This window comes from Tympanuchus pallidicinctus, unplaced genomic scaffold, assembly GCF_026119805.1.
Source record: "Tympanuchus pallidicinctus isolate F22 unplaced genomic scaffold, pur_lepc_1.0 scaffold90, whole genome shotgun sequence".
Lineage (NCBI taxonomy): Eukaryota > Metazoa > Chordata > Aves > Galliformes > Phasianidae > Tympanuchus > Tympanuchus pallidicinctus.
In genome coordinates, this window is record NW_026294814.1 from 1 (window position 1) to 9,217 (window position 9,217).

Consider the following 9,217-nt stretch of genomic DNA (forward strand, 5'->3'; position numbering starts at 1 on the left):
GAGGCCCATCAGCACGGCAACTCAGAGCTCACGGCCGTGTAGATAACGGGGGGTTGGGGGGCAGGGGGGGAACTGGGGGGCTGGGGGCACGGGGTGGCAGCCGGCATCTCGACGTAAGTCAGATCCTCGCTGTCCCTGGGGGGCACCTGGAGATACGGGAGGAGAGCGGGGTGCTACCATGGGGGTCCCCAAGGCGGGTGGGCTGAGGTTGGGCCTCTGGTGTAGGGATGAGGCGGATGTGACCGTGAGGGTGAGTCTGGAGGTCTGGGGGGGCTCAAATTGGGGTCTGCAAGGGGGATATTTGGGGCCCAGCTACGGTCTTGGGGCGTTTATCAGGGGCTGGGGGAATACAGGGGCTTGTTTTTTGTGTTCCCTATGGGTCACTGGGATTCCGTGTGGGTGCATTTAGGGCCCCTCTGCTCAAGTTGTACGTGCCTGTATGTTCAGGAGGGGGATTAAGGTTTGGAGGGATTCTGTGGGTCTGGGGGCTTCAGTTTGTGGGCTGAGGGTTCCACGCATTGCGGATTTGGATTTCCCATGAGCTGGACACAGGTAGGGCACATAAATGTTAGAGTAAGCCATAGGAGGCTGGGGGTCGTTTGTGGGCCCCATGGGAAGGGTGTGGGTCTCCATAGCGATGTTCTCTGCGTGCCCCAAGGGGTGAAGTGGGATTTGGGGTCCGCTGCCCCAGGCACCTACCTGGAATGGCACTGATTTGGGCGTTTCAGGGGTGAGACCTGCATCGAAAAGGGCAAGGAGAAGGGTGGGGGTTACGTGGGGTCTCGAGGAACGACTGAGGGGATCCATAAAGATCTGTGAGGGATGGATGAACACATAGGGGAAACCTGGGGGGATCCATAAGGATCTGTGAGGGATGGAAGAACACACAGGGGAAACCTGGGGGGATCCATAAAGATCTGTAAGGGATGGAAGAACGCATAGGGGAAACCTGGGGGGATCCATAAGGATCTGTAAGGGATGGAAGAACACACAGGGGAAAGCTGGGGGGATCCATAAGGATCTGTAAGGGATGGAAGAACACATAGGGGAAAGCAGGGGGGAACTGTAAGGAACGGAAGAGGACACTTGGGGCATTCAGTTCAAGATAGAAAGAGGAGGCAGGGACACTCGAGGGGATCCGTAGGGGATGGAAAGCATTGAAGCCCCTTCCTCACCAGGGCTCTTATCTCTCCTCGTCCAGAGGCTGCGGGCATCGAGGATGAAGTAGAGGCCCAGGCTGAAGACGAAGACGGCAGCGCAGCCCCTCACCACCGCCACCACCAGGTTCCCACGGGATCGACCCCCGGCACCTGTGGGGAGCGAGTTTTTGGGTGTCCCCATTGCAGGGCAGGGGTGCAGGGAGAGTTTCACCCATGGGTGACATAGGGTGACACAAACGGGGTCTCGGACCTAACGGGGGTTGCAGGGGTGGGTGTCGCCTGCAGCATCTACAAGGGGTGAGGGCACAAATGTTGGTCCTTGGGGCTGCGGGATTCTGTAACGGTGCTGGCAGAGGGGGGGGGTGAAGGTTTCTGCGCCCACCGGTGGGATCCTGGTGCAGGATAGGGGCCAAGCTGCGTGCAGGAGGAATCTGCCACCATAACCCCCATCCCAGCGCTGGGCGGTGACATCTGTCCCCACTGCCACACGTTCCCTGGGCTCAGGGAAATGCTGAGCTTGGGGGAAGCTGAGGTTTGCGTGCAGGGAGGAGAAGGGATGGGTCTTGGCCCTGTGGGAGAAGCTCAGAGCCACCCATCGTGCCCCAAACCCTCACCTGCCAGCATCAGCTCCACGGGGTCGCTCAGCTCTGAGGTCCACAGTGGCTCTGACACCTGGTACCGACACTGATACGTCCCCATGTCCTCCAGGTTGGCGACAGCAAAGGAGAACTCAGCCACGTCCTGCTCCTGGTCTTTTTCCTTGTTAGATCTGAGAGTTCCATTCAACCAGAGCTGGACCCAGGCGGTCATTCGGGGCAGGTGGCAAAGCAGGGTGACATTGTCCCCCAGGGACACCTCCTGGCTGGGGTGCAGCGACAGGGAGGGTCGGGGCACTGGGACAGGGGACAGCAGTCAGCCTTGTCCCTGCACGCCCTCCTGGGCCCCTCTGATGGCCCCCTCCCCACGCTGCCCTCCCTCTCTCCCCATTCTCCCCCTGCCCCCATACTCACATTTCTGTGCTCCGCTCGCTGCCACCACCCACCAACCTGCAATGGACACGATCCTGGCGTCACACAGGGCCACCAACCCCCCGTGGCACCACGTCCCCATCGTCACTCACCCAGGATGAGGGCCAGCGCCCTGGGTGCCATGATTCAGGAGCAGCCTTGGGGACAGCGAGACTGCAGTGGGGACAGGAAGTGGCCAGAGAGGCAATCTCATTTCCCCTTGGGGACAGGATGACGTGATGTCACCACCTTGTGACAGATTTCCCCCATTGGTGGTGACACTACACTGTGCCCACTTGGCTGACACGCACAGAGCGTTGCACACAGACCCTGTTTGTGTTTCCCACGCTGGCCGTCCCCCCCCAAGTGTCACAGAATGTCCCCAAAGTCCTGTCATTGCGTGGCCTCGTGCGGTGGGGGGCCAAACACAGCACACGTGGCTTCAGGATCCGCAGCCTTCGGGCCCCACATTGGGCACCACAGGGACTGCAGTGCTGTCAGCCCTTCGATCACTGACCCCCACCCTCTTTGAGAATCAACCAAGAAAATGCAAAACTCGTCAGTTGCGATAAGAACCCGTTTATTAGGGTAGGAAAGGGAGGGAGAAATCGTGATGATGGTAAACAGGAGTGGTTCACAGGTTGGTTCAGCCCTGATTCTTTCACCGATGTTGTGGGGGGGGATGCACGAAGCCATGCCCTGGGAAAGGGGGGAATGGGGAACAGGCAGGGAGACGGGCCTGGGAACAAAGCGGGATCAGCCATCAGAGGAGAAAAGCTCATTTATTGTAGAATCATGGAATCATAGAATCACCAAGGTTGGAAAAGACCTCAAAGCCCATCCAGTCCAACCGTTCACCTCCTACCAACAGCTCCCACTAAACCACGTCCCTCAACACAACATCCAGACTTTCCTTCAACACCCCCAGGGTTGGTGACTCCACCACCTCCCTGGGCATCCATTCCAGTGCCTGACCTTTCTGAAAAGTAATAATTCCTCATGTCCAGCTTGAATCTCCCATAGCTTGAAACCATTCCCCCTGGTCCTATCACTGATGACACGAGAGCAGAGGCCGACCCCCAGCTCACTCCAGCCTCCCTTCAGGCAGCCATAGAGAGCAATGAGGTCTCCCCTGAGCTCCTCTTCTCCAGGCTGAACATCCCAGCTCCTTCAGCCTCTCCTCATCAGCCCTGTGTTCCAGACCCCTCACCATTTCATTGCCCTCCTCTGAACACGTTCCAGGGCCTCAATATCTTTCTTGCAGTGAGGGGCCCAAAACTGGACACAGCACTCGAGGTGCGGCCTCACCAGTGCCGAGTACAGGGCACAATCACCTCTCTGCTCCTGCTGGCAGAGCTGTTTCTGATGCAAGCCAGGCTGCCATTGGCCTTCTTGGCCACCTGGGCACACTGTGGGCTCATATTCAGCCCAGCATCCATCCATACCCCCAGGTCCATTTCCTCTACGCCGTCCTCCAGCCACACCGCCCCAAGCCTGCAGCGTCGCCTGGGGTTGTTGTAACCCAAGTGCAGGACCCGGCATTTGGCCTTGTTGAAACTCATCCCATGGGCTTCAGCCCAGCTCTCCAGCCTGTCCAGATCCCTGTGTGGCCTCGCTACCCCCAGGCAGATCACAGAATCACAGAATGGTAGGGGTTGGAAGGGACCTCCAGAGATCATCAAGTCCAACCCCCTGCCAAAGCAGTTCCCTACACCAGGTCGCACAGGTCAGCATCCAGGCAGGTCTTGAACATCTCCAGAGCAGGAGACTCCACCACCTCCCTGGGCAGCCTGTTCCAAATCCACACTTCCAGCCCATTTGGTGCCATCTGCATAAGTACTGAGGGTGCACTCGATGCCCTCATCCCGGTCATCAATCAAGATATTGAAGAGGACAGGCCCCAGCACCGACCCCTGGGGAACACCGCTCACGACCGGTCGCCAGCTGGATTTCACTCCATTCACCACCACTCTCTGAGCCCGGCCCTCCAGCCAGCTCCTCACCCAGCCATCCAAGCCTCGGGCTGCCATCTCCTGCAGGAGAATGCTGTGGGGGACAGTGCCAAAGGCTTTGCTGAAGTCTAGGTAGACCTTTCCCTCATCCACCAGATGGGTCACTCGATCATAGAAGGAGATCAGGTTGGTCAAACAGGACCTGCCCTTCATGAACCCATGCTGCTGGGCTTGATCCCCCACTCACCCTGCACATGCTGCATGATCTCCCTCAAGACAATCTGCTCCATCACCTTCCCTGGCACCGAGGTCAGGCTAACAGGCCTGCAGTTCCCTGGATCCTCCTTACGACCTTTCTTGTAAATCTTGTAAAGTAAAAGCAAGGCGTCAGAATGCAAGGCGACACGATATAGAGCAGCGTGATGCCACGCAACTGAAACTGAAGCTAATAAATCCAATAAAATAACCGTGTGCCCAAAACCAAAGGCCTTGCTCGAACGCTGATGGCGGGATGAGTGGGGAGCGCGCACTGGGAGGAGCAGAAAGGGAAAAGAGGGCAGCTGATGAGCTGCCAACAGTTTTATCTTTCCCTCTGGATGGAAAACAGAGAACAGAGCAGCATAAAATCCTTGGGATCCGCAGCGTGTGGTCCTTTTTCTCTTTGGAGAGCCAAGAACTATCGGTGATCCGTGGATCTGGAGCATTTGCTCTTTTCCTCTTGATGTTCTACCTGAAGTTATGGCGTGGAATGCCAAAAAAACCACCCCAAAATCACAAACCCGTGGCAGGTAATAATCTTTATAGATCCACAAAACAAAGAGACGCCGAGCGCGACTGCTCACCACCCTCCAACCAACCCCAAAAGATTTTGGGAGCCGGTGGGTGAGAAGGGATTTGAGGTTGATGAAGAAGGATTTGGGGGTTGGAATGGGTGAACGAGGGGTTTGGTTTGATTTTGAGGATTTGGGGATGGTAGATTTGGTGGGCGTTTGGGGTTCTGATGGCTAAGACCGGGTTGCTTGGGCTTGGGAGTCGAATGTGGCTCAGTGTTGTGGATCCAAGCGTGGTTTTGGAGTTGTCTCATTACGGTTTGAGGGTGGCCACGAGTACTGAGGGGCGTTTGGGGCCGGGGGAGCAGGGGAGGCTTAGATGTGAGGACTCCATAGGGCAGATTCTAGGGGGGGTCCTATGCATTTGGGGGTTCCACTATGGTTGGAGGTGCCCATGGGATTTGGGGGCTGTGCAGGAGGATTGGGGTTCCCTGGGACTTTGTGCTGGCTGTGGTCTTTGTGGCTGCTGTGTTCTCAATTCTGGGGGTGCCTGTAGGGTCTGGGTGTCTGTAGGGCTGGAAGAGGACAAGAAAAGGTTGGAGGTTTATATCTGGTGTTCCCGCAATGTAGATTGTGGTTTTAACATGAGCTGGATTTGGGGATGCACATAAAGACAGAGTGAGGGATGCGAAACTGGGAGTCCTTGGGGTTCACGTGGGCAGGGTTTGGGGTTCGCAGTGGGGTTTTGGGGATCCCCAGGGCATAGGTTGTGCCTGGGGATTAGACTCAGACATTGTCCTGGCACTGAATGGACTCAGCTTTCCTAGGGGAGGGGCACCTGTATCAAAATGGGGAGTGGGATGGGGGTTATGGAGGGCACCAGAGAGCACGAGGGGGATCAACAGTGCATGGAAGTGGAGGCAGGGGAAAGTGAAGGGGATTTATCCAAAATATGGGATGGAAGGTGAGGAAGGACACAGCTGGGGGGTGGAATAGAGATTGAGAGGTACAGGAGGGAGATTGGAGGGTTTATGCACCATCAAGGAAGAAGCAGAACGTACTTGGGGGGATCTAAAGCTGCTCTATGGGGTGTCAAAGGGATTCAGCTGCCTTCCCCACCAGGGCTGTCACCTCTTCGTACCCAGAGGCTGAGGGCATCGAGGACAAAGTAGAGGCCCAGGCCAAAGACGAGGGCAGCAGCGCAGCCCCTCACCACCGCCACCACCAGGGACCTCCTCGCGTCACCTGCGGGGTCCAGCAGTGTGCATGTCCTCATCCCCGGCCGTCACCCCCACAGTGATGGGATGCAGAGGCCCTGCCAGCAATGAGTGACAGCAGGGACACCGAAACGGGGGGCTCAGACCCACCTGGGGGTGCAGGTGAAGGCATCACCTCCAGCGTCACGTTTTCACCAAGGAGTGAGGAAAGAAAGTACAAACCCCCAGGGCGGTAGGAGCAGCGATAGGTGCCCGAGTCAGCTGGGGTCACCTCAAAGAGGGTGAAGGTGGCCGTGCCCCAACCATCAGGTTTCTGGTGCTGGATAGGGGCTGAGAGCCCGTCCTTGTGCAGGAAGGTGACCCCATTGTACTCGTTCCGGCACTGGATGGTGACGTTGGTCCCTGTCCCCACGTTTCTCCCAGAGCTCATGGAAATGCTGGGCAGGGGATAAATGAGATCTGTATGCAAAGAGGAGACAGCAATGGGACGTGGCCCTGTGGGGACAGCCCAGGGCCAACCATTGTCCCTGTGCCCTCACCTGTCACCACCAGCTCCACGGGGTCACTCAGCTGCGATGTTCCACGTGGCTTTGACACCCGGTACTGGCACCAATATTTCACTGCATCTTCCTTGTTTACACCATGCAAGGTGAACTCAGCCACATCCTGTGCCATGTCCACGTCCTCTTGCTTTAAGAGTTCCCAGCTTTCTTCCTTGTAGAACTCAACTCGTGCAGCCGGCCGGGGCAGGTGGCACCTGAGGGTGACAGCGTCCCCCAGGGACACCCCGTGGCTGGGGTGCAGCGACAGGGAGGGTGGGGGCACTGGGACAGGGGACAGCAGTCAGCCTTGGCCCTGCATGCCCTCCTGGGCCCCTCTGATGGCCCCCTCCCCACGCTGCCCTCCCTCTCTCCCCATTCTCCCCCTGCCCCCATACTCACATTGCTGTGCTCCACTCGCTGCCGCCAGCCACCAACCTGCGAGGGACACGGTCCTGGTGTCACACAGGGCCACCAACCCCCGTGGCACCACGTCCCCATCGTCACTCACCCAGGATGAGGGCCAGCGCCATGGGTGCTATGATTCAGGAGCAGCCTGGGGACGGCGAGGCTGCAGTGGGGTCAGGAAGTGGTCAGAGAGCTGCTTTCAGTTCTCATGGGGACAAGAAGTGACGTGATGCCACTTCCTAATGTTGCAATTCCAGTCCCCAAGGCGTGACGTCTTTGGGGACCCACCGTGGGCTGCCACATGTGCAGCTGCAATCGCAGCCCCTGCTGGGGTGCCCCACACTGTTTGTCACCTCTCCGCTGCCACACGCTGTCCCCCAAGGGGAGGCCAAACACGTGGCTCCAATGCTTTGCCCCACGCAGGATGTCACATGCAGCCCCCATCGCGACCAGCCTGTTGTCACCACGCGCTCTGGGCACCACGCTCTGTTCCCACCCCGCCATCCCCACAGCGGGGACCTTTTGGGGACACCACGCAGCCCAGCAGCGCGCCTGAACCAGGACTGGTTTGGATGCGGGATGGGAAGAGAATAAAACTGTTTGCGTGCTGCTCACCGTTGGCCCCCCGATATCCACAAGGAACTGCAGAAAGCTGACGGGGTTTCACGCCTGTATCGCAGTGGGCTGAAATTGCCTACAAAGTGAGCAACAGCGGGGAGGAAGCAGAAGAGGAACACCAAGCAAAAGAGAAACAGAAGAGCAGTGAAATGCAGCTGTGATTCCCGGCAGCGGCCGTGGAGCAAAATCAAGAAGCCAAGAGGAAGGACTGGAGGGGGATCTCAGGGCGAGAAGTGATTAGCGGAGTTTTTGGGGAAGTTTTCTGCGTTGTATTTTATTCTGCTTTATGTTGCTGAGGACCTTGAAGTCAGAATTCCGTGCCTGCAGAAGGGGCCGAGGTGAAAGTGAGACGTGTGATACCTTTTTTGAGGCTGGAAATCAAAGTTCTTCCGATGTGGGAGTCAGAAAAGGCCGAGCTGAGCAGAGGCAGGAGGTGATCGCTTCTGAACGCAAAGCCCAGCGGTGGCTCAAATGGCTCGGCTGCACTCATGGTGTGAGAATCCTTCTTTGTTTTGTTTTTTGGGTTTTTTTTTTTTGGCTCAAAGCTTGCTTCCTTAGGTATTTTGTTGAGGAGGCAAGTGATGGGTGTTGTGCGGCAATCAACATCGCTGTGTGGACAATTCTACATCTTTGGAGCTGCTTGCCTTAGGAAGATGGTGCTCAGGACTGTTGACTGGCAAAAGATCCAGCCTGTGAGCAAATAACTCCTGTTTGCCATGGAAGACTGGGGGATGATGCCATTGCATCCTGCGAAGGCAAGGTACAAGTTGGCGCCTCCCTGCTCCCTCTTATCTGCTGGCAAGGCCAGGAAGATAAGAACAAAGGAGTTTCTGCTGAGATCCCAGAGCCAGAAGATGCCACTCAAAGGAGAGCTGACTCGACCACCTTGGATTTGAGCTGTCACTGCAAGGACAGCTTGCAGTGAAGTGAGAAGGACCTGGGGGTCCTGATGGACGAGAGACTGAACATGAGCCAGCAGTGCGCTCTGGCAGCTCGAAAGGCAAATGGGATCCTGGGCTCCATCAGCAGAGGGGTGGTCAGCAGGGACAGGGAGGTGATTGTCCCTCTCTACTCGGCTCTTGTGAGGCCCCATCTGGAGTCCTGTGTCCAGGTGTGGAGCCCTCAGTACAAGAAAGACAGAGAGATCTTGGAAAGGGTCCAGAGGAGGGCGACTGAGATGAGCAGGGGGCTGGAGCACCTCCCCTATGAGGACAGGCTGAGGGAGTTGGGCTTTGTTCAGCCTGGAGAAGAGAAGCTGCGGGGTGACCTCAGTGCAGCCTATCAATACCTGAAGGGAACTTACACCCAGGAGGGGAGTGAACTCTTCAAAAGGGCTGACAACAGCAGGACGAGGGGAAATGGATCCAAGTTGAAGGAGGGAAGATTGAGGTTGGATGTTAGTGGGAAGTTCTTCACAAGGAGAGCAGTCAGGCCCTGGAACGGGCTGCCCAGGGAGGCTGTGGATGCCCCGTCCTTGGCCGTGTTCAAGGCCAGGTTGGACGGGGTCCTGGGCAACCTGATCTGAATGTGGATGTTTGGTGGCCCT

The 9,217-nt window shown here is 57.2% G+C and overlaps 2 protein-coding genes across 3 annotated transcripts; both read right to left on the minus strand.

Moving 5' to 3' along the window:
* Positions 1 to 166: 166 nt before the first annotated feature.
* Positions 167 to 6,977, minus strand: LOC128074696 (uncharacterized). Of its 2 annotated transcripts, XM_052670729.1 has the most exons (5): positions 2,281 to 2,369; positions 2,171 to 2,206; positions 1,775 to 2,053; positions 1,176 to 1,310; positions 167 to 737 (listed from the first exon to the last, which is right to left on the minus strand). In XM_052670729.1, exons 1-5 carry the CDS (start codon positions 2,309 to 2,311, stop codon positions 421 to 423), a joined length of 798 nt encoding a protein of 265 aa, XP_052526689.1. In that variant the 5' UTR covers positions 2,312 to 2,369; the 3' UTR covers positions 167 to 420. The 2 variants fall into 2 exon arrangements, with proteins under 2 accessions (XP_052526689.1, XP_052526690.1); XM_052670730.1 differs by lacking the exons at positions 2,171 to 2,206; positions 2,281 to 2,369 and adding an exon at positions 6,893 to 6,977 and having other exon boundaries at positions 1,775 to 2,015.
* Positions 5,959 to 7,146, minus strand: LOC128074690 (T-cell-interacting, activating receptor on myeloid cells protein 1-like). The gene is made up of 4 exons (XM_052670727.1): positions 7,044 to 7,146; positions 6,646 to 6,930; positions 6,257 to 6,565; positions 5,959 to 6,134 (listed from the first exon to the last, which is right to left on the minus strand). The coding sequence occupies exons 1-4, from the start codon at positions 7,144 to 7,146 to the stop codon at positions 5,992 to 5,994; spliced, it is 840 nt and encodes a 279-aa protein (XP_052526687.1). The 3' UTR covers positions 5,959 to 5,991.
* Positions 7,147 to 9,217: the final 2,071 nt, after the last annotated feature.

What these genes read in the sequence shown, in the direction of transcription:
- LOC128074696 (XM_052670729.1), bottom strand. Translation starts at nt 2,311, where the DNA reads ATGGCACCCAGGGCGCTGGCCCTCATCCTGG. An exon ending in AGCGAGCGGAGCACAGAAAT is followed by an intron (nt 2,054 to 2,170) that starts GTGAGTATGGGG and finishes CCCCTGTCCCAG; the next exon opens with TGCCCCGACCCTCCCTGTCG. An exon ending in CGTGGAGCTGATGCTGGCAG is followed by an intron (nt 1,311 to 1,774) that starts GTGAGGGTTTGG and finishes CGCTCCCCACAG; the next exon opens with GTGCCGGGGGTCGATCCCGT.
- LOC128074690 (XM_052670727.1), bottom strand. Translation starts at nt 7,146, where the DNA reads ATGGGGACGTGGTGCCACGGGGGTTGGTGGCCCTGTGTGACACCAGGA. An exon ending in CGTGGAGCTGGTGGTGACAG is followed by an intron (nt 6,566 to 6,645) that starts GTGAGGGCACAG and finishes CTTTGCATACAG; the next exon opens with ATCTCATTTATCCCCTGCCC. An exon ending in GCCTTCACCTGCACCCCCAG is followed by an intron (nt 6,135 to 6,256) that starts GTGGGTCTGAGC and finishes TGGACCCCGCAG; the next exon opens with GTGACGCGAGGAGGTCCCTG.